Source organism: Rhodamnia argentea, chromosome 2 (genome assembly GCF_020921035.1).
Source record: "Rhodamnia argentea isolate NSW1041297 chromosome 2, ASM2092103v1, whole genome shotgun sequence".
NCBI lineage: Eukaryota > Viridiplantae > Streptophyta > Magnoliopsida > Myrtales > Myrtaceae > Rhodamnia > Rhodamnia argentea.
Window position 1 is genome coordinate 29,691,014 of NC_063151.1, and position 24,283 is coordinate 29,715,296.

General features: G+C 41.7%; 5 protein-coding genes and 2 long non-coding RNA genes across 7 annotated transcripts; 3 read left to right on the forward strand and 4 right to left on the reverse strand.

Moving 5' to 3' along the window:
- Nucleotides 1-3,134: 3,134 nt before the first annotated feature.
- Nucleotides 3,135-4,874, forward strand: LOC125313711 (transport and Golgi organization 2 homolog). The gene is made up of 5 exons (XM_048273583.1): nt 3,135-3,217; nt 3,314-3,497; nt 3,936-4,142; nt 4,386-4,577; nt 4,658-4,874. The coding sequence occupies exons 1-5, from the start codon at nt 3,135-3,137 to the stop codon at nt 4,823-4,825; spliced, it is 834 nt and encodes a 277-aa protein (XP_048129540.1). The 3' UTR covers nt 4,826-4,874.
- A 203-nt stretch (nt 4,875-5,077) lies between these two features.
- On the reverse strand, nt 5,078-7,111 carry LOC115732505 (pentatricopeptide repeat-containing protein At2g01860-like). The gene has a single exon (XM_030663159.2). The coding sequence runs from the start codon at nt 6,741-6,743 to the stop codon at nt 5,253-5,255; it is 1,491 nt and encodes a 496-aa protein (XP_030519019.2). The 5' UTR covers nt 6,744-7,111; the 3' UTR covers nt 5,078-5,252.
- A 2,369-nt stretch (nt 7,112-9,480) lies between these two features.
- Nucleotides 9,481-24,252, forward strand: LOC115739653 (high mobility group B protein 3-like). Its single transcript, XM_048273584.1, is given in 10 exon segments — nt 9,481-9,502; nt 22,469-22,504; nt 22,609-22,658; nt 22,905-23,000; nt 23,242-23,299; nt 23,414-23,429; nt 23,432-23,457; nt 23,593-23,673; nt 23,789-23,878; nt 23,962-24,252. Coding segments are annotated over 8 exon segments (426 nt in total). The 5' UTR covers nt 9,481-9,502; nt 22,469-22,504; nt 22,609-22,617; the 3' UTR covers nt 23,980-24,252.
- LOC125313713 lies at nt 11,639-13,108 on the reverse strand. The gene is made up of 3 exons (XR_007197303.1): nt 12,974-13,108; nt 12,747-12,783; nt 11,639-11,682 (listed from the first exon to the last, which is right to left on the reverse strand). It is a non-coding gene; the product is annotated as an uncharacterized LOC125313713 (long non-coding RNA).
- Nucleotides 11,905-13,951, forward strand: LOC115733453 (transport and Golgi organization 2 homolog). Its single transcript, XM_030664109.2, has 5 exons — nt 11,905-12,269; nt 12,366-12,549; nt 12,988-13,194; nt 13,447-13,638; nt 13,719-13,951. The coding sequence occupies exons 1-5, from the start codon at nt 12,187-12,189 to the stop codon at nt 13,884-13,886; spliced, it is 834 nt and encodes a 277-aa protein (XP_030519969.2). The 5' UTR covers nt 11,905-12,186; the 3' UTR covers nt 13,887-13,951.
- On the reverse strand, nt 13,103-14,211 carry LOC125313712. The gene is made up of 4 exons (XR_007197302.1): nt 14,120-14,211; nt 13,874-14,001; nt 13,508-13,752; nt 13,103-13,267 (listed from the first exon to the last, which is right to left on the reverse strand). It is a non-coding gene; the product is annotated as an uncharacterized LOC125313712 (long non-coding RNA).
- Nucleotides 14,265-16,303, reverse strand: LOC125313710 (pentatricopeptide repeat-containing protein At2g01860-like). The gene has a single exon (XM_048273581.1). It carries the CDS (start codon nt 15,851-15,853, stop codon nt 14,363-14,365), a length of 1,491 nt encoding a protein of 496 aa, XP_048129538.1. The 5' UTR covers nt 15,854-16,303; the 3' UTR covers nt 14,265-14,362.
- Nucleotides 24,253-24,283: the final 31 nt, after the last annotated feature.

The window sequence follows — 24,283 nt, forward strand, 5'->3', positions numbered from 1 at the left end:
TCAAATCTTTGAGTACCACTTTTCACATGAAAGATCTCGGTTCTCTTCACTACTTTACGGGTATTGAAGCCAAACATAATTCTGATGTTCTCTTCCTCTGCCAAACTAAATATGCTCTTGATCTTCTTAAACAAGCACACATGCAAGATCGCAAACCTACTTCAACTCCCCTGTCTGTTAGGTCCCTCTCCACGTTAGGCGATGATGTCTGTCTTAACAACCCACTTGAATACAGAAGTTCGGTTGGTGGCCTGCAATATCTCACTCTCACTCGCCCTGATCTTGCGTATGCAACGAATCTTCTGTGTCAAAAAATGCAGCAACCCACCATTGCTGATTTTCTTAAGTTAAAAAGGGTTCTTCGGTATGTCAAAGGCACTGTTTCTATGGGCATCTTTCTTCATTCAAATAGCACCATAAATTTATATGGCTTCTCGGATGCTGATTGGGCCGGTTGTCTTAATACCGGATGCTCTACTACTGGTTTTTGCACATATCTTGGTTCCAATATCTCCTCTTGGTCGCCCAAGAAGCAGCCGACGGTCTTTCATTCGTCTATAGAAGCAGAGTATAGGGCTCTCGCTTCTGCCACTACCGATCTTACATGGATTGGGTTTGTTCTCCGTGATATTGGGATCTCTCTTTCCTCACCTACGGTGCTCTTTTGTGATAATCAATCAGTCATATCTCTCACTACTAATCCCGTTTTGCATGCTCGCACGAAACACATTGAAGTTGATTTCCATTTCGTCCGAGAGAAAGTTTCGTTAGGATCTTTACGTGTCCAATATGTTCCTAGTCGCCACCGGATTGCCGACATTTTCACAAAAGCCTTGTCTCGATTGGATCATTTTACACTTCGCACCAAACCGGGTTTGGGGTTTCACCCTCTCTCCAGGTTGCGGGGGGATGTTGAGATTATACGATCAGTTACCCATGCAAACCATACAACTCCAGTATGTAGTGCTTCTGATGGCTCCAGCATTGCGGCTTCAACCAGCAAGAAGGGAACAGTTTCAAGTACAAATGAAGAAAGAGTTTGTTGAGCTTAACAACCTTCGGTTGTTACTCAACGATTTTACGTTAAGTAGTTGTTCCTCTCGTAACAGAAGAACCGTAGTATAGCAATATATAAAACCAAGTGTGAGGAATGTACGTTAAGCTCTCGGATGAAGAGTGTATAACGTTGAATATCGTAGTATCTTATGGTGAATGTTTGTTCTCTGTTTTCACCTTTGTTTTCTTCTTCTCTCTGTGCATCATCACTTTCGATTCTTTCACAGCAAGAATGCCCGATTTACTCATGAAGCAAAGAGTAAATGTTAAGGATTGAAGGGATTGCCACGGCCGGTTAGCGAGTGTAGGCGTTGTAGAAAGTGCATCTTTGCTTTGAGGTCCATTGAAGGATGGAGAGCTGCTGCTCGTGCTGGTCCAATGCGGTGTTTGATCGTCCAGATGCTATACAGAAGCCACTGGACCCATCTCCATCAGCTGGCTAGGAGCGACTAAAGTGGGTTTTGAACAATCGGCAAGTAACGTTGCGAATTCGCGTGCTTTGATTTATGTGACCTCCGTTTAAGAACATCGGATCGAGATTACCGCCTTATGTCTCTCGTTCCCCGGCCTCCAATTACATCCAACCTCATCGCAAGTTTCAACAAACCCAATAGGAAGATCGTGATCAAAAGATGATCGGCATGCGAATGAAAATGCAAAAATTTATATTTGTTATTAAGTGCGGCGCCTCCGGTTTCAACGCCGTTCACCGGACGATACGAAGTGGCCTCGCACGTGTAATAAGCTATGTTGCATCAACACGATACGACAGGACACGCCGACACATTATTTCTCAAAATATAAAGAATTCTGACACGCTGGGACACGTTGTATATTAAATGTTATTTTTATATATACATGTTAAATTATTATTTTTATGATTGCACAAATAAATAAATAATAATAAGAAGTCCTAAAATGAATTTACATAGTAATTCCGACACCCTCTTGTTTCCGCTATCAAAATGCAACACAAGAGAGAGAGAACAGAGTGGGATTCATCTCATCAGGTCTCCATCTCCACGCTAAACCCCGAACCCCGCACCCCTCGTCGATCGAGCGGCTCCCGAGCGGAGAAATGTTGCAGTCCATTGTCAAAGCCGCGACCACAACGTCAAAATGTGGCCGCCCGTTCGACCCCACCTCTTCTAAACGTGCGGCGTGCATCAAGCGTACCTCAACTTGTCGAGGAAGAACACCAAGTTGCACCGATGGTAGTCCCACATCGATAAGCAAATAGGGAAAGAGAGGGCCACATCCTTATAAAATGGGGCCTCAAAACGTTGCACCGCGCCGGACGGGCTCATGGGCCCATGGTGTGGAGCCAGATTTTGATTTTAGAGTACAAAATTTGCATTAATAATTCGTGGGACACGCGAGTCTTAGAGTGTCCAATTGGTTGGCCATGTGTCGAAAATTTGGACACGGGTTGACCGCGTGTCAGAGTGTATTTTACAGTGTCGGACGTGTGTCGGTGTCCGACATGCAAATAATGCAAATTTACACGTGTCCGTGTAAAATAGGTAATAAGCTGGCTGACTCTACGACCAAATTGACCGTCGCAGACAAGCACAACCCATATTTTTCACATGTAAGAGAATCAGATCTGCAAAATCCGACGCCCAGTTCATTTCCTTGCAAGCAATGCATTCATGAGAGCCATCGACAATCTGTCCCCCTAAATGACTCCGTACCAAGGGTTGTGAATTGCGGTCACAGTTTTTTTTCTCTCTTTTCTTGTTTGAGGACTCAGGAGGCCAACCAGCAATCACTGCTTTGAGTTGAGCTTTCTTGTTTTCGAGACCACAGATTTTCTCGAGAGAGAGAGAGAGAGAGAGAGTCAAAAGTAAAGTCAGTCCCACAGAGTTTAATATAAAGTAGTCATGGCATCCCAACCACGTCCTAGCAAAAATTGTGCAAACGATCAGCCAACATAAATATTCATCATTCACCCCAAGCTAACTGCAACTGCCCACATTAGCTTTCTGAGGGAATTCTGCAGAGAGAGATCATAACAGGCAAATCCGCATTCAGGTCTTCTTCGGATAGATAGCGGAATCGGAGCAAAAGAAGGGACAATGTGCATAGCAGCTTTTGTTTGGCAAGCTCACCCACTTTACCCTTTGATTCTTTTGCAGAACAGAGATGAGTATCACAACAGGCAAGTTGATGCTTGAACTCTCCATATTCCATTTATCTATACTCTTCTTTCGTTTTCGCAAAGATCATGATCCCTCTCTCTGTTAAATCTGTTAAGGCCAACAAAGCCAGTGGGCTGGTGGGAAGAGATTGAGATATTGGGGGGAAGAGACGAACTTGCCGGAGGGACTTGGTTGGCCTGTTCAAGAGAGGGAAGAGTGGCTCTCTTGACAAACGTATTGGAGCTTCATACACTTCATGAGGCGAAGAGCCGGGGTGACCTTGCCGTGCTTTTCTTGGAGGTATGCACGGCATTTATTCTATTCTCTGAACTTAACAAAGTCTCCCAGACCGGTCACTTATAGGAGAAGTCATAAAATCGGATTACCATGTTTCTAACTCACAATGAAAATGGCTATCCTTGAACCTGACCCTGAGAAAAAGATTGGTGCTTTCAATTCCTTGGTTCAAGCCAAAGAGGTGCATTGTATACCTTACCTCTTAAGACTGACTCTCGGGCCACCATTGTATGTACCTGCAGAAATTCCACCTTCTTCAAGTTCTAGGAAAAGCTTATTGCTCGAGTCCTCAACCTTTATTTTGCATAAATGTGTGCATGATCGAGTCTAAACAAGTGGTTCGACTCTTGGTTGAAATTGGTCGAAATCCTTTTTTTTGGACAATAAAGACAAGTTTTTTGGGATATATGTACTTCAGCTGGTTTACCTGAGTGTTTGCAGAGCACAAAGAGTCCAAGAGAATTTGCAGAGCAGCTGGCGACAGAGGCTCATCAGTACAATGGCTTCAATCTCATTGTCGCCGACACTTGCTCCAAAACCATGGTTTATATCTCCAACCGTCCACAAGGAGAACCCATAACCATTCAAGAGGTTTCCCCTGGAATTCATGTGCTGTCCAATGCGAAACTTGACTCACCTTGGCCTAAGGTAAAAGACCATTAGCTAGTAGCACTGCGAATTTGATCTCCCAGAAATTAGGAGATTAGTGTGAACGAGAGGCCTACAAAAGATAGAAGTCCTAAGAGATAGTAGCATACTCGGCCTATCATAACTCTTTCGCATGAGGCACAAGATGTGAAAGCCTGAATATTTCACTGTTCTCCCTATAATACAGCCAGATACACTAACTTTTTGTCCATCTGCACAATTTGATAAGAGCTACATCTGCAGGCTCAGCGTCTGGAACAGAATTTCAGGGAACTATTGAACAAATATGGCGAATTTGACTTACCAGTAAAAGAGATGGTCGAAAAATTGATGGAGGACACGGTTAAAGCTGATAAGAGCAGTTTACCCCATATCTGTTCTGCGGACTGGGAATTTAATTTAAGCTCCATATATGTTGAAGTTGACACTCCATTGGTAAGCATCTTTTTCATTGAAGTCTTTAAATTCGAGACGACTTAAAAAAATTTCTTGACAAACCGGCTTATGATATTCAGGGACGTTATGGCACTAGGAGCACAGCTGTTTTGTCTGTGAGAGCAAATGGAGAAGTGAGCTTATATGAGAAGTATCTCGAAAAGGACCAGTGGAAGGAAAAAACTGTGAAATACCACATAGAGAAGATGAAGAAGACAGAAGGACAGAAATCTACCTCTCAAAACTAATAAAGTCGGAGTCATTTAGAGACACAATATTATGTGCATATCATTCGAATGGCACTTCTCTCAGCATAGAAGGTCTCTTAGTGCCTCAGTTAGAATGATTTTCTTTTGAGACCCTCTTCTTTTGAGACCCTCTTGAATGTAATGTAACCATGGATTAATGGAGTCAGAGTTCAAGAGTCGTTCGACACACCATCTAGAGTCTAGAGGCTTCTCTTGGAAACTGCTACCAAGTAATTATATCTTTGCCTGACCGAGAGAAAAACTTGAATCTGCATAACATCAGTATCAAATTCACATACACGAGTAGGAGAATATCTGCTGAACTGTGGAACATCAGCAAGCTTAATGGTCAGAGATCCAGCAAGATTGCTGCTTCATCACTTGCCTCGGAACATTCACATTACAAACATTACGACTATATGGACAACTATCTTCTCTCACTTTCTACTAGCAGTAGTTGGGATAAAATTTGTTTATCCAACTTGAAACCTGCCATCTCTGCCTCCTTGCAAACTGCCTTAACCTTAGCCAGCCTCCCCGAAATCAAATAAATACCTATGATGGCACGGTATATATCATATGTTGGAGAGAATCCCGCCTCCTTGAGTTTTGAGAAGTACCTGACAGCCCTAGGGAGGTCATTCAATGCTGCAAAAAGCTTTATTACCACGTGGTATGCTGGAAGATCAAGCAGGCAGTTCGAAGCCTCCATTTCCCAAACTACAGGCAATGCCTCCCGGTATTTGTTCTCTACATAACAGCTATGAATCATGGTAGTGTACATGACCACACTCAGTTCGTGACCAGATTGTTTAAACCAACTAAAAAGACTTACGACAATTTCAAATTTTCTAAGTCTAACGCAGATCTTCATGATAGTTGTACAGTCCTGCTGGTTGAAGTTCAAATCTTCTCTTTCACCAAGCTCTTCTAATAATGCTAAAGCAAGCGTGCCTCTGTCCGGCTTCTTTCCAAGCTCCAGTATTAGCTTTGCGTAGATGCTTGAATCCAGTAATCTGTTATGATCCTTGGCAACTCGGAGGAGCTTCCAAGCAAGATTCAAGCTTCCTCCTTTGATGAACCCCTTCACCATTGCCTCTATTACTCCACGACTTGCCAAACAAGTGAACTTTTCCAAGTTGATTGGCACCTTCAACTCATGATTCCTGGCTAGTACTTCGACGGTCGAAGCCAGTATCCGATCATCAGGAAATAGATTAGGCTGTTTCTGAGCCCAACTGAAAGTTTGTAGAGCCTTGTCAGGTAGACACATGTGACCTAATTCCCTGATGGTCAATGACAGCGATCCTTTCCGAAGAAAACGCAACCGCTTGTTGAGAACTTTAGATGCATTCTCTTCAGGAGGAAGCTTCCCAATCTCCCTTGCCAGACCGATGAGAAACCGTGGGTTCCGGTACACTTGCTCGGAGACAGAAGCCCTAGGACAAACCCCAATGGCCGAACCAAGTTTGATGTGTTTTTTCGAGGTGGGGAGTCCCAAAGGTCTGAGTTTATAAGGAAGTGGGAGCGGAAGAGCTCTTTCTCTGCTTAACTTCCCAGGTTTCTGAGGAATCCTTCCTTTGAAAAGCGATGATATTGCTTGAATCTCATCTTGATCCCATACAACATCAGTATCTCCTCCTACTCCTCCTTCAATCTCTAAATCAAGTCCTTCTTCATCAAACGGATCAGCGTGGGTCTGTTCAGTATCATCGCTCGTCTTCTTCAAGAACAGATTAGTTCCAAATGCAGGAGGGAGCTTGTCGCGCCGAGGGTAACGAAGATTCTTGGGTAGCCTTTTTCCGCAAACTCTATTACCATGGTTTACTGCAAAAATTGTCAAGCTACAACTTAAAGAATTCAATTTCAGTGAATGTCCGCTTGAGAGTTCACATGGTGGCGGCAACAAACGGGGCATGGTTCACGCAGACGAGAAAATGGACGGACCAAATCGACTAGACCAAGACGAGATCGCTCCAATAATCTTCAACTTGGAGATTGGAGTTTTCTGCGCAGATAAAACCGGAAATCCCACGTGGGAATTTCATCGAGCAGTTGGTCTGCCAGGCAGATCGCGCTAAAATCTTGCACAATCGGGTATTAAAGTAGGAGGGAACAGAGCAGAGGTACAAACGTAGGAAAGCTCGAATCAAGGTGATAGCAATAGAATCAACCTTCTTTGCCGCTCACACAGTGGAGAATCGCTGGAAAGAAGAGGGAGGGGAGCTTCGAAGAGCCATTAATCCCACGGAGGTGTGTTCGTCCGTGCGTGCATGGATAGTTGGACTGGGCGGTCCGTATTTGAACTAGTTTCCTCCGGTCTGTCGAGCGATTCCAATATTTAGGTTAGATCCGACCCGGATAACCGAACCAAATCAAACCAAAACGAATGTGGTGCGTTCAGATGGAAAGGTCCGAGCTTGCACGTGCACCACGATTCACTTCGTGTCGTTGTGCGATCGGTCCGTCCAATCTTTCCATTTTTTATACATGTCAAGCTTGCTTGCTTAAAGAGTGAAAAAAGGAAGAGGTGATGTTATAAGATGTAATCGTCGGGTTTGACAACTCATCGAAGTCGGGCTATTTTCATAAGCTAGCGAGACTTATTGGAATTGTATTGGCACCTTTACGTCCACTCGAAATTGAAAATCAAATCAAAGACACGAGATCATAATTTTTGAAATCGGAGATCGGCTCGGATCGATCGGTCCGGCCTAATTCCCGGGCGATCCAAAAGAATCGATCGCACATACTTAAAAAATGTCTTCACGGCTCTTCAAGAGAGTCAACGTCCAACTGTTCACATGCCATGCCTGCCTACCTGGACGGTGGGCATGCATGCCGTGTCTATCCCATGGGGGATAGCCCATACTTGATCCTATTGCCACTAGCTTTACAAATTGACCAAAGCTTCCTCAGTATGCTTCTATTTTCATCAATAAACTCAATCTCTCAACGTAATTCCTCCTCGAGATCACAACGAGAAGTCAGCACTCCACCCATAGATGACAACTCTAAAGAAGAAATACAAAATGGGCTCATTTACCATGTGATAAATTACAGCAAATTTTAAGAATGATCACACTTATTTCTTACATTAATATGACTAGCATTAGCAGCCGAAATCTAATAATTTAACAGTTTAAATGATTTTTTCAAAAAGCAAATTAAAACTAAAAAAAGTGTTTGTCCGGTCCAGGTGGGCCGTTTTCAACTCCTAGACCATCACTACTGGTTTCGTTTTTAAGGAACCGGGAACTAGAATGGCACCGGCTGGTCCGAGAGGTTCCCCGTTCGAGCGGTTCTTGGTCCGGTCGATTTTTTTTGCTCACCCCTATACCATTGTAAGATTGCCATATCTTTTTTTTTTTGTCTTTTTTTCCTCTTTTCTATTTTCTTTGAGAAGAAATTTGTTTCATTTCTTTTCTCAACTAACATAAATATTTTCAATAATGTCCTTTAGTGCACTTTATTTGTTCTCTTTCCCAATCTAATCATAGACAAGTGTATTTTTTTGTTTTTTTTTTTTTCTCATCTTATCTCCATTTCCAAATCAATTCACTCGTGAATCCGTTAGACTACATTTGGTCATTCAGATTTCTAGTCAAAATACGACTAGATAGAATAGGATAAGAAATTCCAAAAATTTTGTCATATCCTATCTATTGTTTGGTAAATTGCAAATATAATGTCGGATGAGTAGAGGCAATACATAATTAAGATCGACTCCGTTTTGCTGAAACATCATAATGCTTTAGAAATTATTCAATGATGAGTTCTAATGAGTAAATTATTATTGAGCGGAGGTTCGTGCCATCTAAATTCGAGCGCGACATCGATCGAGCAAATCCAGTAGAACCGGGGGTCTTGATTTAGTGTCGAATCTTTGAAAATGACCCATTGACCTTGTTGTTGTCTTGTCAAGCCGGTAAACAAGTGTTAAACAATGAAATTATTCCGTCTCTTTTCACAAATTGAAGATGTACTCGTGTAGGTCGTGCAAGAGAGCTATCTTGAAATTTGATTATCGGCCTCGAGTTATTCATGACACGTCGAGACATTTCGAACGTTGGAAAGGATAAAGAGATTAAAGAACTGGGGACGTGATCTCATATCACACCAAATTATTGATTAAATAATGCGATCGTGAAAATACCCTATTTTGCCACCGGAGACTCTACCTTGGCGCCGCCGAAGAGGTGACCACACTCGACGATCACCACCACAGAGAGCCGGCCCCCCACTAAAGAGGCTACTGGGGATGGTGGAGAGGTGGCTCGATGCGGAGGAGAGGCAATGGTTGTTGAAAATTTTGATTATCTCTTTATTCTCTTGAGAAATCCTATCCAAATCTATCACACCCCATCTCTAATGATATTTTTATCCAGGCTATATCCCACCTATATTACCATTTATCCTATATGGACGTCTACCAAACACATAATACGATAAAACATATCATATCATTATTTTTATTATGAGGAATGCAGCTTTAAGAATCATCTTTTACCGTGATTTTATCTTTTTGATAGATTTTTAAAGATATCGTATAATCAAATCAACGTTACGAGAAATTCATTCCACCATTCAAAATCCCGCCCAAATCCTTAAATTTTATTTCGTGCGTGATCTAAATGAATTTCATGTGAATTATCTCTCTCTCTCTCTCTTTCTCTCTAAACAAACCCTAGGATTTCACTAGTGACTTCATCATCGATTTCCATCATATTTCATGTCATTTCTCACGTTGATTCCATCGAGTTCATGCGATTTCGCCATTTTAGTGTTTCTACATTTTGAGAGCACTTACACAAAAGATCCAAATCAACACACCTATGGCTTTTAGCAATTAAAAGTTTGATTTCACGTTCTGTTAGTTTTCATGCCGTTTCCATGCAGTTCATGTATTATTCAACGTATTCAACGCTCTTTGAACCCAAAAAAAAAAAAAAAAAACGAGACATATCAACGCTTGCAAACTTCTGGGTGTTATTCATTTTGAGTAGGCAACAGTGGTCGGATTTGACTTTTGAGGCAGAGCCGGCGACTCTGCAAGTCACTAGACGAAGAAGATAGGCTGCGGACGTGGACGGAGGAGGAAGGGAAGATTAGAGAGAGAAAAAAGTAATTTCTTTTTTTTCACTTACTTGCCACGTCATGGACACGGGAATGGTACGTAATCACTAAAAACTTTCTCGAATAGAGAGAAATGAGAGAATAAGACCGAAATTAAAAACACGTGGGATGCAAAACCCAAACTAAGCTTACAAGTAGAGCTGTCAAGTAAGTGGATCCGATCAAAGTAATCCGATTCAAATTAATTCATATAATTTTCAGCAATTCGTACCCGACCCAATTCAACTCGAGCACTAATTGTTAGCGATTTTTCTCCCATATTGTCACTTCTGATGAATGGGCGACTCCATAGACTAGTCGCCGAGTTGCTATTCTGGGCTAGGATTTCGTCACGAGCAACGTGGAGGCACAAGTCGGCATCGCGTCGATGGCGAGGAGGCGAATGGCGGGGGTTAGATGATGTAACTTAGATCTTTACCGGGTGAATATATTTCATTGTTGTTCAAGACCCAAAGGTCCAGCTGGCGCTGCCCAGTGCCTTTTTCATCATTGCTCTTAAAAGTAACTTCTCTACTCTTTATCTTCCTTATCACAATTATTGGGATTTCTCTTTTGGACAAAAAGAAAACTAATTTTTTATGGAATTAAAATCTAACAATTAAAAGAATATAGCGGCTTTTAATATACATGGAGATTTTCCTTTTTTTTTTTTTTGGCAACTAAATCCCACGTAAAAAGTTAAAAACTAAAAGAAGGAAAGTAAATAAATTTGGGGTCGCCACTTTCGGTTTCATGAAAGTGTTGTCCGAATCAATCATTTTTCGCGTAATCTGATGTTACGATCCCTTTGACCTCTCGTACCATGAATAGAGGTCCCCGGTTCGAACCCGGGCTCAGACATGGATCTATAAAACTACCGTTCACATATAAATCACTTGAGAATTTTTTATTTTTTTTTTATGATTCAGGATCCGCCAATCGTAATCGGACTTCGCCTTTTCCGACGACGACTATACCTGGAGGGAGGCTGGCCCCGCAGCCCACTAGCAAAGGCCCCCCACTTAAGTCCGAAAAACGCGTTAGGAAAGTTTCGAACTTTCGACCGTGGCTTACGTCGGCGCCAAAGACCACTTGAGATTTTTTTTTTTTCCTCAATGATCAAAGGGATCAATCAACCTAACTTTCTCTTTTGCGCACTCGATTTAATCACCATGGCGCGGGAAGAGTACCTTCATGGGATCCTCCAAGAGGGCTATAATTGTCCGTGACCAAGATATTGCGTGTCTTACTGTACCGTGAACTCTCAATTTAAACAGGTCAAATCTTAATTATTTATCTTTTAAGTCGTATGAATTCGTCGTATATGGCATGAATTGTAGTTTTTCTTATTGCTACACGCGTCTTCTATCCAAATATTTCACTAGCATCCCTCTGAAAAAAGGCACTTTATCGATTGACATCTCCCCAAAACGTCAGCCATTAACAGGAGGGGAAAAGACACACACACACAACAAAAACAAAAACAAAAGAGGGGCTCGGAGTGACTTGGATTGGCATAGGATGCATGACGTACGTTAAGAGATTGAATCGAAAGATGATCAGCATGCGAATGAAAGTGCGAAAATTTATATTTGTTATTAAGTGCGGCGCCTCTGGTTTCAACGCCGTTCACCAGACGGTACGAAGTGGCCCCGCGCGTGCCATAAGCTGGCTGACTGTACGACCAAATTGACTGTTGCAGATAAGCACCGCCCATATTTTATCATGTAAGAGAATCAGATCTGCAAAATCCGACTCCCAGTTCATTTCCTTGCAAGCAATGCATTCATGAGAGCCATAGACAATTAGCGTTAACTGACCGCATATTTAGCAAAATCTGTCCCCATTAATGACTTTGTACCAAGGGTTGTGAATTGTGGTTACAGTTTTTTTTTTTTTTGTTCTCTCTCTTTTATTGTTTGAGGACTCAGGAGGCCAGCCAGCAATTACTGCTTTGAGTTGAGCTTTCCTGTTTTCGAGACCACAGAATTTCGATCGAGAGAGAGAGTCAAAAGTAAAGTCAGTCCCACAGAGTTTAATATAAAGTAGTCATCACATCCCAACCACGTCCATGCAAAAATCGTGCAAACGATCAGCCAACATAAATATACATCATTCACCCCATGCTAACTGCAACTGCCCACATTAGCTTTCTGAGGGAATTCTGCAGAGAGAGATCATAACAGGCAAATCCGCATTCAGGTCTTCTTCGGATAGATAGCGGAATCAGAGCTAAAGAAGGGACAATGTGCATAGCAGCTTTTGTTTGGCAAGCTCACCCACTTTACCCTTTGATTCTTTTGCAGAACAGAGATGAGTATCACAACAGGCAAGTTGATGCTTGAACTCTCCATATTCCATTTATCTGTACTCTTCTTCCGTTTTCGTGAAGATCGTGATCCCTCTCTCTGTTAAATCTGTTAAGGCCAACAAAGCCAGTGGGATGGTGGGAAGAGATTGAGATATTGGGGGGAAGAGATGAACTTGCTGGAGGGACTTGGTTGGCCTGTTCAAGAGAGGGAAGAGTGGCTTTCTTGACAAACGTGTTGGAGCTTCATACACTCCATGAGGCGAAGAGCCGGGGCGACCTTCCCGTGCTTTTCTTGGAGGTATGCACTGCATTTATTCTATTCTCTGAACTTAACAAAGTCTCCCAGACCGGTCCACTTATAGGAGAATTCATAAGATCGGATTACCATGTTTCTAACTCACAATGAAAATGGCTATCCTCGAACCTGACCCTGAGAAAAAGATTGGTGCTTTCAATTCCTTGGTTCAAGCCAAAGAGGTGCATTGTATACCTTACCTCTTAAGACTGACTCTCGGGCCACCATTGTATGTACCTGCAGAAATTCCACCTTCTTCAAGTTCTAGGAAAAGCTTATTGCTCGAGTCCTCAACCTTTATTTTGCATAAATGTGTGCATGATCGAGTCTAAACAAGTGGTTCGACTCTTGGTTGAAATTGGTCGAAATCCTTTTTTTGGACAACAAAGACAAGTTTTTTGGGATATATGTTCTTCAGCTGGTTTACCTGAGTGTTTGCAGAGCACAAAGAGTCCACGAGAATTTGCAGAGCAGCTGGCGACAGAGGCTCATCAGTACAATGGCTTCAATCTCATTGTCGCCGACACTTGTTCCAAAACCATGGTTTATATCTCCAACCGTCCACAAGGAGAACCCATAACCATTCAAGAGGTTTCCCCTGGAATTCATGTGCTGTCCAATGCGAAACTTGACTCACCTTGGCATAAGGTAAAAGACCATTAGCTAGTAGCACTGCGAATTTGATCTCCCAGAAATTAGGAGATTAGTGTGAACGAGAGGCCTACAAAAGATAGAAGTCCTAAGAGATAGTAGCATAATTAGCATAATTGGCCTATCATAGCTCTTTCGCATGAGGCACAAGATGTGAAAGCCTGAATATTCCATTGTTCTCCATATAATATAGCCAGATACACTAAATTTTTGTCCATCTGCACAATTTGATAAGAGCTACATCTGCAGGCTCAGCGTCTGGAACAGAATTTCAGGGAACTATTGAACAAATATGGCGAATTTGACTTACCAGTAAAAGAGATGGTCGAAAAATTGATGGAGGACACAGTTAAAGCTGATAAGAGCAGTTTACCCCATATCTGTTCTCCGGACTGGGAATTTAATTTAAGCTCCATATATGTTGAAGTTGACACTCCATTGGTAAGCATCTTTTTCATTTAAGTCTTTATATTCGAGACGACTTAAAAAAATTTCTTGACAAACCGGCTTATGATATTCAGGGACGTTATGGCACTAGGAGCACAGCTGTTTTGTCTGTGAGAGCAAATGGAGAAGTGAGCCTATATGAGAAGTACCTCGAAAAGGACCAGTGGAAGGAAAAAACTGTGAAATACCACATAAAGAAGATGAAGAAGACAGAAGGACAGAAATCTACCCCTCAAAACTAATAAAGTCGGAGTCATTTATAGAAACAACATTATGTACATATCATTCGAATGGCACTTCTCTCAGCATAGAAGGTCTTTTAGTGCCTCACTTAGAATGATTTTCTTTTGAGACCCTCTTGGATTGAGAAGAATGCATTCAAAAGATATAAAAGAAAAAGATTAAAACTCTCCTTATGTGCGAATGTAATGTAACCATGGATTAATGGAGTCAGAGTTCATGAGTCGTTCAACACACCATCTAGAGGCTAGAGGCTTCTCCTGGAAACTGCTACCAAGTAATTATATCTTTGCCTGACCGAGAGAAAAACTTGAATCTGCATAACATCAGTATATACACGAGTAGGAGAACTTCTGCTGAACTGTGGAACATCAGCAAGCTTAATGGTCAGAGATCCAGCAATTCACCATGGCAAGATTGCTGCTTCATCACTTGCCTTGGAACATTCACATTACAAACATTACGACTATATGGACAACTATCTTCTCTCACTTTCTACCAGCAGTAGTTGGGATAAAATTTGTTTATCCAACTTGAAACCTGCCATCTCTGCCTCCTTGCAAACTGCCTTAACCTTAGCCAGCCTCCCCGAAATCAAATAAATACCTATGATGGCACGGTATATATCATATGTTGGAGAGAATCCCGCCTCCTTGAGTTTTGAGAAGTACCTGACAGCCCTAGGGAGGTCATTCAATGCTGCAAAAAGCTTTATTACCATGCGGTATGCTGGAAGATCAAGCAGGCAGTTCGAAGCCTCCATTTCCCAAACTACAGGCAATGCCTCCCGGTATTTGTTCTCTACATAACAGCTATGAATCATGGTAGTGTACACGACCACACTCAGTTCGTGGCCAGATTGTTTAAACCAACTAAAAAGACTTACAACAATTTCAAATTTTCCAAGTCTAATGCAGATCTTCATGATAGCTGTACAGTCCTGCTGGTTCAAGTTCAAATCTTCTCTTTCACCAAGCTCTTCTAATAATGCTAAAGCAAGCGTGCCTCTGTCTGGCTTCTTTCCAAGCTCCAGTATTAGCTTTGCGTAGATGCTTGAATCCAGTAATCTGTTATGATCCTTGGCAACTCGGAGGAGCTTCCAAGCAAGATTCAAGCTTCCTCCTTTGATGAACCCCTTCACCATTGCCTCTATTACTCCACGACTTGCCAAACAAGTGAACTTTTCCAAGTTGATTGGCACCTTCAACTCATGATTCCTGGCTAGTACTTCAACGGTTGAAGCCAGTATCCGATCATCAGGAAATAGATTAGGCTGTTTCTGAGCCCAACTGAAAGTTTGTAGAGCCTTGTCAGGTAGACACATGTGACCTAATTCCCTGATGGTCAATGACAGCGATCCTTTCCGAAGAAAACGCAACCGCTTGTTGAGAACTTTAGATGCATTCTCTTCAGGAGGAAGCTTCCCAATCTCCCTTGCCAGACCGATGAGAAATCGTGGGTTCCGGTACACTTGCTCGGAGACAGAAGCCCTAGGACAAACCCCATTGGCCAAACCAAGTTTGACGTGTTTTTTCGAGGTGGGGAGTCCCAAAGGTCTGAGTTTATAAGGAAGTGGGAGCGGAAGAGCTCTTTCTCTGCTTAACTTCCCAGGTTTCTGAGGAATCCTTCCTTTGAAAAGCGATGATATTGCTTGAATCTCATCTTGATCCCATACAACATCAGTATCTCCTCCTACTCCTCCTTCAATCTCTAAATCAAGTCCTTCTTCATCAAACGGATCAACGTGGGTCTGTTCAGTATCATCGCTCGTCTTCTTCAAGAACAGATTAGTTCCAAATGCAGGAGGGAGCTTGTCGCGCCGAGGGTAACGAAGATTCTTGGGTAGCCTTTTGCCGCGAACTCTATTACCATGGTTTACTGCAAAAATTGTCAAGCTACAACTTAAAGTATTCAATTTCAGTGAATGTCCGCTTGAGAGTTCACATGGTGGCGGCAACACACGGGGCATGGTTCACGCAGACGAGAAAATGAACGGACCAAATCGACTAGACCAAGACGAGATCGCTCCAATAATCTTCAACTTGGAGATTGAAGTTTTCTGCGCAGATAAAACCGGAAACCCCACACGGGCATTTCATCGAGCGGTTGGTCTGCCAGGCAGATCGCGCTAAAATCTTGCACAATCGGGTATTAAAGTAGGAGGGAACAGAGCAGAGGTACAAACGTAGGAAAGCTCGAATCGAGGTGATAGCAATAGAATCAATCTTCAATGCCGCTCACACAGTGGAGAATCGCTGGAAAGAAGAGGGAGCTTCGAAGAGCCATTAATCCCACGGAAGTGCGTTCGTCCGTGCGTGCATGGATAGTTGGACAGGGCGGTCCGTATTTGAACTAGTTTCCTCCGGTCTGTCGAGCGATTCCAATATTTAGGTTAGATCCGACCCGGATAACCGAACCAAATCAAACCAAAACGAATGCTGTGCGTTCGGATGGAAAGGTCCGAGCTTGTTATATATGTTAAGCTTGATTAAAGAGTGAAAAAAGGAAGATGTGGTGTTATAAGATGTAATCGTCGTGTTTAACAACTCATCGGAATCGGGCTATTTTCATAAGCTAGAGAGACCTTATTGGAATTGTGTTGGCACATTTACGTCCACCCGAAATTGAAAATCAAATCAAAGACACGAGTTCATAAATTTTTGAAATCAAAGATCGGCTCGGACTAATTAGTCGGGCCTAATTCTCGGGCGGTCTAAAAGAATCGATTGCACATGCTTAAAACATGTCTTCACAGCTCTTCGAGAGAGTCAACGTACAACTATTCACATGCCATGCCTGCCTACCTGGACAGTGGACATGCATGCCGTGTCTATCCCATGGAGGATAGCCCCATACTTGATCCTATTGCCACTGGCTTTGCAAATTGACCAAAGCTTCCTCAGTCTGCTTCTATTTTCATCAATAAACTCAAACCTCACAACGTAATTCCTCCTCGATATCACAACGAGAAGTCAGCACTCCACCCATAGATGATAGATGACAACTCTAAAGAAGAAATACAAAATGGGCTCATTTACCGTGTGATAAATTACAGCAAATTTTAAGAATAATCACACTTATTTCTTCACATTAATATGACTAGCATTAGCAGCCAAAATCTAATAATTTAACAATTTAAATGATTTAAAAAAATTAAAACCAAAAAAATTGTCTATCCTGTCCGGGTGGGCGGTTTCAACTCCCAAATTGGCACTCTTGGTTTCGTTTTTATGGAACCGGAAACCGGAATAGCACCGGCTAGTCCAAGAGGTTCCCCGTCCGGGGCGATTCTTGGTCTTGTCGATTCTTTTTGCTCACCCTTATGCCATTGTAAGATTGCCATATCTATATTGTTATTTTTTTATCTTTTTTTCCTCTTTTTGATTTTCTTTGAGAAGAGATTTCATTTCATTTCATTTTTTTTTTTTTCTTTTCTCAACTAACATAAATATTTTCAATAATTTCCTTTGGTGCTCTTTATTTGTTCTCTTTCCCAATCTAATCATAGACGAGTGTATTTTTTTATTTTTATTTTCTCGTCTTATCTCCATTTCCAAATCAATTCACTTGTGAATTTTTTAGACTACGTTTGGTCGTCCGGATTTTTAATCAAAATACGACTAGATCGAATAGGACAAGAAATCCAAAAAAATTGTTATATCCTATCTATTGTTTGGTGAATTGCAAATATAATGTCGGATGAGTAGAGGCAAGGCGTGATTAAGATCAACTCCGTTTTGCTGAAACATCATAATGCTTTAGAAATTATTCAATGATAAGTTTTGATGAGTAAATTATTATTGAGCAGAGGTTCGTGCCATCTAAATTCGAGCAGATCCAGTAGAACCAAAGGTCTTGATTTAAAGTCAAATCTTTGAAAATGACCCATTGACCTTGTTGTTGTATTGTCGAGCCAGTAAACAAGTGTTAAACAATGAAATTATTCTATCTCTTTTCACAAATTGAAGATATACTCATGCAAGTCGTGCAAGAGAGCTATCTTGAAATTTGATTTTTAGCCTCAAGTTATTCATAACATGTCGAGACCTTTCAAATGTTGGAAAGGATAAAGAGATTAAAAAACTGGGGATGTGATCTCATATCATACTAAATTGTCGATTAAATAATGTGGTTGTGGAAATACCCTACTTTGTTGCCGGAGACTCTAGCTTGGCATCGCCGAAGAGATAACCACACTTGACGATCACCGCCGCAAGGAGCCGACCCCCCATTGAAGAGGCGACTCGGGATGGTGGAGAGGTGGCTTGGTGCAAAGGAGAGGCAATGTTTGTTGAAAATTTTGATTCTCTATTTGCTCTCTTGAGAAATCCTATCCAAATCCATCACATATCACATATCCTCTCTGATGATATTTTTATCCAGACTATATCCCATCCGTGTCACCCTTTATCCTATATGGACGTCTACCAAACACATAATACGATAAAACATATCATATCACGATTTTTATTCTAACGACGGAACGCAGCTTTAAGAATCCTCTTTTCTTGTGATTTTATCTTTTTGATAGATTTTTAAAGATATCGTATAATCAAATCAACGTTACGAGAAATTCATTCCACCATTCAAAATCCCGCCCAAATCCTTGAATTTTATTTCGTGCGTGATCTAAATGAATTTCATGTGAATTCGTCTCGCTTAATCTCTCTCTCTTTCTCTCTAAACAAACCCTAGGATTTCACCGGTGACTTGGTGGTCGATTTCGATCGGATTTCGTGTCATTTCTCTCGTTGATTCCATTGAGTTCATGTGATTTCGCCATTTTAGTGTTTCTACATTTCGAGAGCACTTACACAAAAGATCCAAATCGACACACCTATGGTTTTTAGCAATTAAAAGTTTGATTTTGCATTCTGTTAGTTTTCATGCCGTTTCCATGGAGTTCGTGTATTATTCAACGTATTCAACGCTTTTTAAAAAAACAAACAAGACATATCAACGCTTGGAAACTCCTGGGTGTTATTCATTTTGAGTTGGCAACAATGGTCGGATTTGAGGCAGAGCCGGCGACTCTGGTAGTCACTAGACGAAGAAGATAGGCTGCGGACGTGGACGGAGGAGGAAGATGAGAGAGAGAAAAAATGAATTGTCTTTTTGTACTCGCTCGTCACGTCATGAACACAGGATGATATGTAATCATTAAAAAGCTTTCTCGAATCATTGAAAGAAATGAGAGAATAAGACCGAAATTGAAAATACGTGAGATGAAAAACCCAAACTAAGCTCACGGGTAGGGCCATTGAGTGAGTGGATCCGATCAAAGGTAGTCCGATTCAAATTAACCCATATAATTTTCAGCAATTCGTACCTGACCCAATTCAACACGAGCACTGATTGTTGGCGATTTTTCTCCCATATTGTCACTTCTGATGAATGGGCGACTCCATAGACTAGTCGCCGAGTTGCTATTCTGGGCTAGGATCTCGTCATGAGCAACGCGTAGGCACAAGTCGGCATTGCGTCGATGATTTGCGAGGAGGCGCATGGCGGGGGTTAGATGATGTAACTTAGATCTTTGCCGGGTGAATATATTGAATTGTCTTTCAAGACCCAAAGGTCCAGCTGCCGCTGCCCAGTGCCTGCGTGGCCCAATTCAGCCCACAAGCCCCCCCCGTCCATGAGCAAACCTCTTCCACTGTTGTTCAAGGGCCCGCACGTGCGGCCCAGGTAACCCTAACCAGTTCTTGAATTTTTCCCTGTGCAAGGCCCCATTCAATTTTAAAGATAGCACACATTTCGTAACCTACACGCGGTACATAGCCACATAGCATGACTTGTATAGTAGAATAAGATGATTTATTTTTATTTGATCTACATTATTGGTCGAATAGACTTTTCCTTCTCATCCATCCTTAAATTTTAAATCGAAATTGGACAAGTTGATGGGGTCTTTAAGGACGACAAATCGCTAAAGCAAGGCGAATGCACGAACATGGGTCATGACTCATGTGGCACGATTATGCCGTAAGGAGTGAGTATAGAAGCGAACATTTTCTCGGTCCCAACTTTGATTGTACAGTAATAACGATGATAATAGTAATAGCTAACTATTGTGATGATAATTTGAGTAGCAAATCATCCTAAGTTCGCTTATTTATTGGTAGAAAAAGAAAGGAAAGATGTGAAGGTTGAGCTAACGACCTGATGAAGCGTTGCTGGCCCATTGCACGACAAAGTTAAAACGGATGCTTCGTCGGGTGTTTTATGTGGGTTTACTCTCGCGCTCTGCTTGTTCCGTCAAAATTTTAAGAAACAATGGCTTACATTACTTGTAAGTATGAATGAATCAAAAACATTTTCGTCATTTATGAAAACATTTAAATATTAATTATTATCGATAATAAAAGTATTTTCATGAACTAATTATTTCAAAAGATAAAAGCAATCATTTCTAGAAAAATATAGCATAGCCATTACCCAATTATAGCCTATCTCATGCAATTTCCATATATTTTGAACTTTTAGGCGAGGTTCAACAAAAAATTAAAATAAAATTAGGCGAGGTATCCAGGCGGTGCACCATCGTAGAAGAAAAGAAAAAAGTGATAACATAATATCGACGCTAAAAGAGTTGCTTAGGGCGACGATAGTCATATTTCTTTGTTTTTTTACTTTTATGTTCCGGAGAACGGGTTTGAAACAAAAATCATTTTGGTAACGTAATTTCATTTTTCTATTTTCGGGTCAAATTTATTATCTAAAAATAGATTTGGAACAAAAATAAAAAGTAGAAATGTTATACTTTTATATTTCTAGAATATAAATAGAAATAAAAATTATTCTTGTTGTTCATTCCCTCTCGCTAGCCGTCATTCGCCATCCGTTGGCCGCTAATTGCCTGCCGCTGATTGCCTACCGGCGGTCTCCGGTCCTAGACTCCAGTTCCTCTTTTTGACGTTTGCCTCTTGTCGACCCTTGGTCTCTATCTGCCGGTCTCTAGCTGCCCTTCACCAATCTCCGATCCAAGGCCATCGGTTGAGGATCACCGTCTATCGGTTGCCTCACTCGCGTCCATGCCACGGGTCACCTGTCACCAGCCATCGGTCTCTATCCGCCCTCCGCCAATCACAGGCCACCAATCCTCGCCCGTTGAGGCCCAATGGCCAACAATCGTATAAATTTTATGTTGCTATAAAAAAAATATATTTTTAGAATAAAAATTTTGTATCATTATCAAACGCGCGTCTCTATTAAGAAACTCGCCTAATGAATAGAAATAGAGTCCGAAAAGATAATGATTATTATTGGTGCCCTTAGTAGACTTGAACAATTATTGCTGACTCATTTGGTGGGTGAGTGTACATCTTGCTGACATGAGCTAAGATATTTACTCTCCATTTTGGGGGCATTCTCTCCTCCTTCTTGCAACTTATATTTATTTTTTCAATTTGATCCTCGATTTTTTTTTCTTTTGCACAATAAAGTTCCTGGACTCATGAACTAGTACGTTTTTCCCCCAATAAAGTCCCTACATCGCCAATTTTAGCAAATTTGAACCAGATATGTATTTTTTTTTTTCGGGTTTTTTCCCCGAGTTTACTTCCTGAATTAAAGACGCAAAGTAATTTTTTAAATTCCGTTCGCCACCACTCCTATTTATTGCTTATTACGTCCTTTCCAATATTTCAAATACATTAAAAAAAGTACAGTTTTGAAATATCATGAAAAATTATACATGATCGATCGAGCATGATACTATTTGTATATTTTGGAAGGTTTTAGGTCCATCGCGTTAGATCGAAGATAAATCGTTTCGAGCAGGCATTTAAAAAATGCTATGACAAGCCACCTCACAAATCCTAAGCTCAACTGAGCATTGCAATGCATATCAAAAGCAGTCACACTTCGAACCAAATCAAACTACCTAATTCAGTTTCTGATCCCTTGTCTCGATATTCTACGATTTGCTTTCACTTTAGTGGCTTGCAATTGAGTACCTCTCATTTCGTGATTTGGCCTTATAAAAACACACGTCGACTCATCAGTCATCAAAATAAACATACAACTTTTATAGGAATGGATGCAATATTTGTGTCTTATCTGGAAACGTCATCGTCTGAGCATCAAAATGAGGAGGCGACACTCGAGCATTGCTTCGATTTTTTACATCTTTTTTTGTTTGTGCGAACGTTTTTGCCCGCCCAATGCACGTGTCGCGAATTCGAGACGGTTTACTTAGGTTAGAACGGGGCAGTGATCATCGCACGGTCTCCCGAACGCGATCAAACTAAAAACACGGCCGCATTACCCCGCGAGACGAACGCCAGCGCACGCCTGGGCTCGAACCGGGGACCGCCACGGGAATCCGGCCCATCCCCGCCCCGAAACGCCCTCACTCACGAAGCACAAGAAGCACAAAGGCAGAAACACAGGGAGCACAAGCACCGAATCGAGAGAGGAGCTCGGCCAATGGAGGCCGAGGACGCGGATCGCTGACGTGGCCAAAGAACATTTGAAATCCCGCCTAAACCCCCCCGAGCGCTGATTTCACGATTTAACCCCTCTCTCTTTATTATTTCCGCCTTCCGGCCTTTCCTCCAAGCCCATTCCCATTCTCTCTCTTTCTCTCTCGGAGGAAACCCTAAAGGTCGTCGAAGAGGTAAGCTTCGATCGCTTCCGATCAATCTTTCGAGGAATCGTTCGTTTTTCCACGCGCCCATTGCTTCGGTGCTCTTGCTCAGACGGCGTTCGTTTGGCTTGCAGGTTTCAATCATGAAGGGAGGCAACTCGAAGTCGCAGTCCAGGAACGCTGCGTGAGTTGCAATTACCTTCGGCCTTTTCCTTGTGTGTTTGCGTGTGTGTTTTTCTCCTTCCTTGCATGATTCGCTGCTTCGAACCTCGTGAACGCCGATTACTTCTCGGTCGTCGTCGCTTCCCGTGATTTTAGATCTAAGATCTATTTTGCTCGTCGAGAAACCGTGATGGAAATTGCTCGCGTAAATGTGTGTGTTATTGCGATGATTGTTGAAGTGATTGCGGCGTGATGTGCGGTTGTATAGGCTCTCGGTGAACAAAAGGAAATCGACTAAGAAGGAGAAGAAGGTGAAGGATCCTAACAAGCCTAAGAGGCCTGCCAGTGCCTTCTTCGTCTTCATGTAAGCCTATTCGTGGTCTTCAACATGCTTTTATTTTGTCTGGATGTCTTGAAGGTTTCTCGCCCTGCATAAGACGTGTTATCTTTTTTTTTTTTTAAGAACTTTCGTATGCTAAACTGGTTCATCTGATGAAAGTCCACCTGTTGATTTAGCTAGAATTGCGTGGTCAAAGCAGAAGCATGTCTTGTAATTTTTTCTGGAATAGCACTAAAATGTGTTGACTTAACTCTAACCATTGTAGGGAAGAGTTCAGGAAGCAGTATAAGGAGAAGCACCCTAATAATAAATCCGTTGCTGCTGTGAGTGGATCTGCCCTTCCCAACCTCAGGCTCTAACGGTTACTTTTTGTTTATTTGAGTAGATACTGGTGACGTAGTTTATGACTTTCTTTTGTCTGTTGTAATTATGTTAAGGTTGGCAAAGCTGGGGGGACAAGTGGAAGTCATTGTCTGATGCTGTAAGTGATTTCTTTAGAGTCTCAAGTTGATTGATCACTGAAGTTGCTGTCATCGAGGGGGATTTGAAGTTTATAATTCAATTTATCCTGCAAACGTAATTCTACATGAGCTAAACTTGGCCATGAAAATTGCAGGAGAAAGCTCCTTATATAGCCAAGGCTGATAAAAGGAAGGTTGAGTATGAGAAGAACATGAAAGCTTACAACAAAAAACAGGTACATATTTCGGTAGGCTATATAAGTGTAACTTGTTCTCGGTGGTGTAAGAAAGTGTTTTCTATGACCATTTTCGCGTTTTGTTTGTTGGGTTAATTGCTCTTGTGGAAACTAGGCTGAAGGTACCAAAGCAGATGAAGAGGAATCTGAGAAATCTATGTCTGAGGTGAACAATGAAGAGGAAGATGAGGATGGCAGTGATGAGGTGAGTTGAATCTCTGTCATGTAATGAAGTCAGCTCTTTCCAGCCTTATATTTAGTGATTTGCTATTTCTTTGCTGATTGCAGGATGATGATGAGGAGTAGATATTTGGGAAGGGAAGGTAGTTTTTATCTAGGTCATCAAATCGGTTTAGTTCTCTTTTGTCAAGGCATCTGTAGTTTGATGCTCATTTATTTTTTGGTGGCCCTCTGATTTTGTTCCCTTTGAAGAATGAAGATGAGTACTTGTGGAAGGGGGAGAGCACAGCGACTTGTATTGTGCTTTAATGACTTTTAGATGGGGGCTTTTATATTGTGTAGAGCTATTATTAAGTAAATTCGATTTGTGATTTTATCCAGTTCGTACTTTTCTTCTTATATTTCACTTCAATTTTACTTAAATGAATAG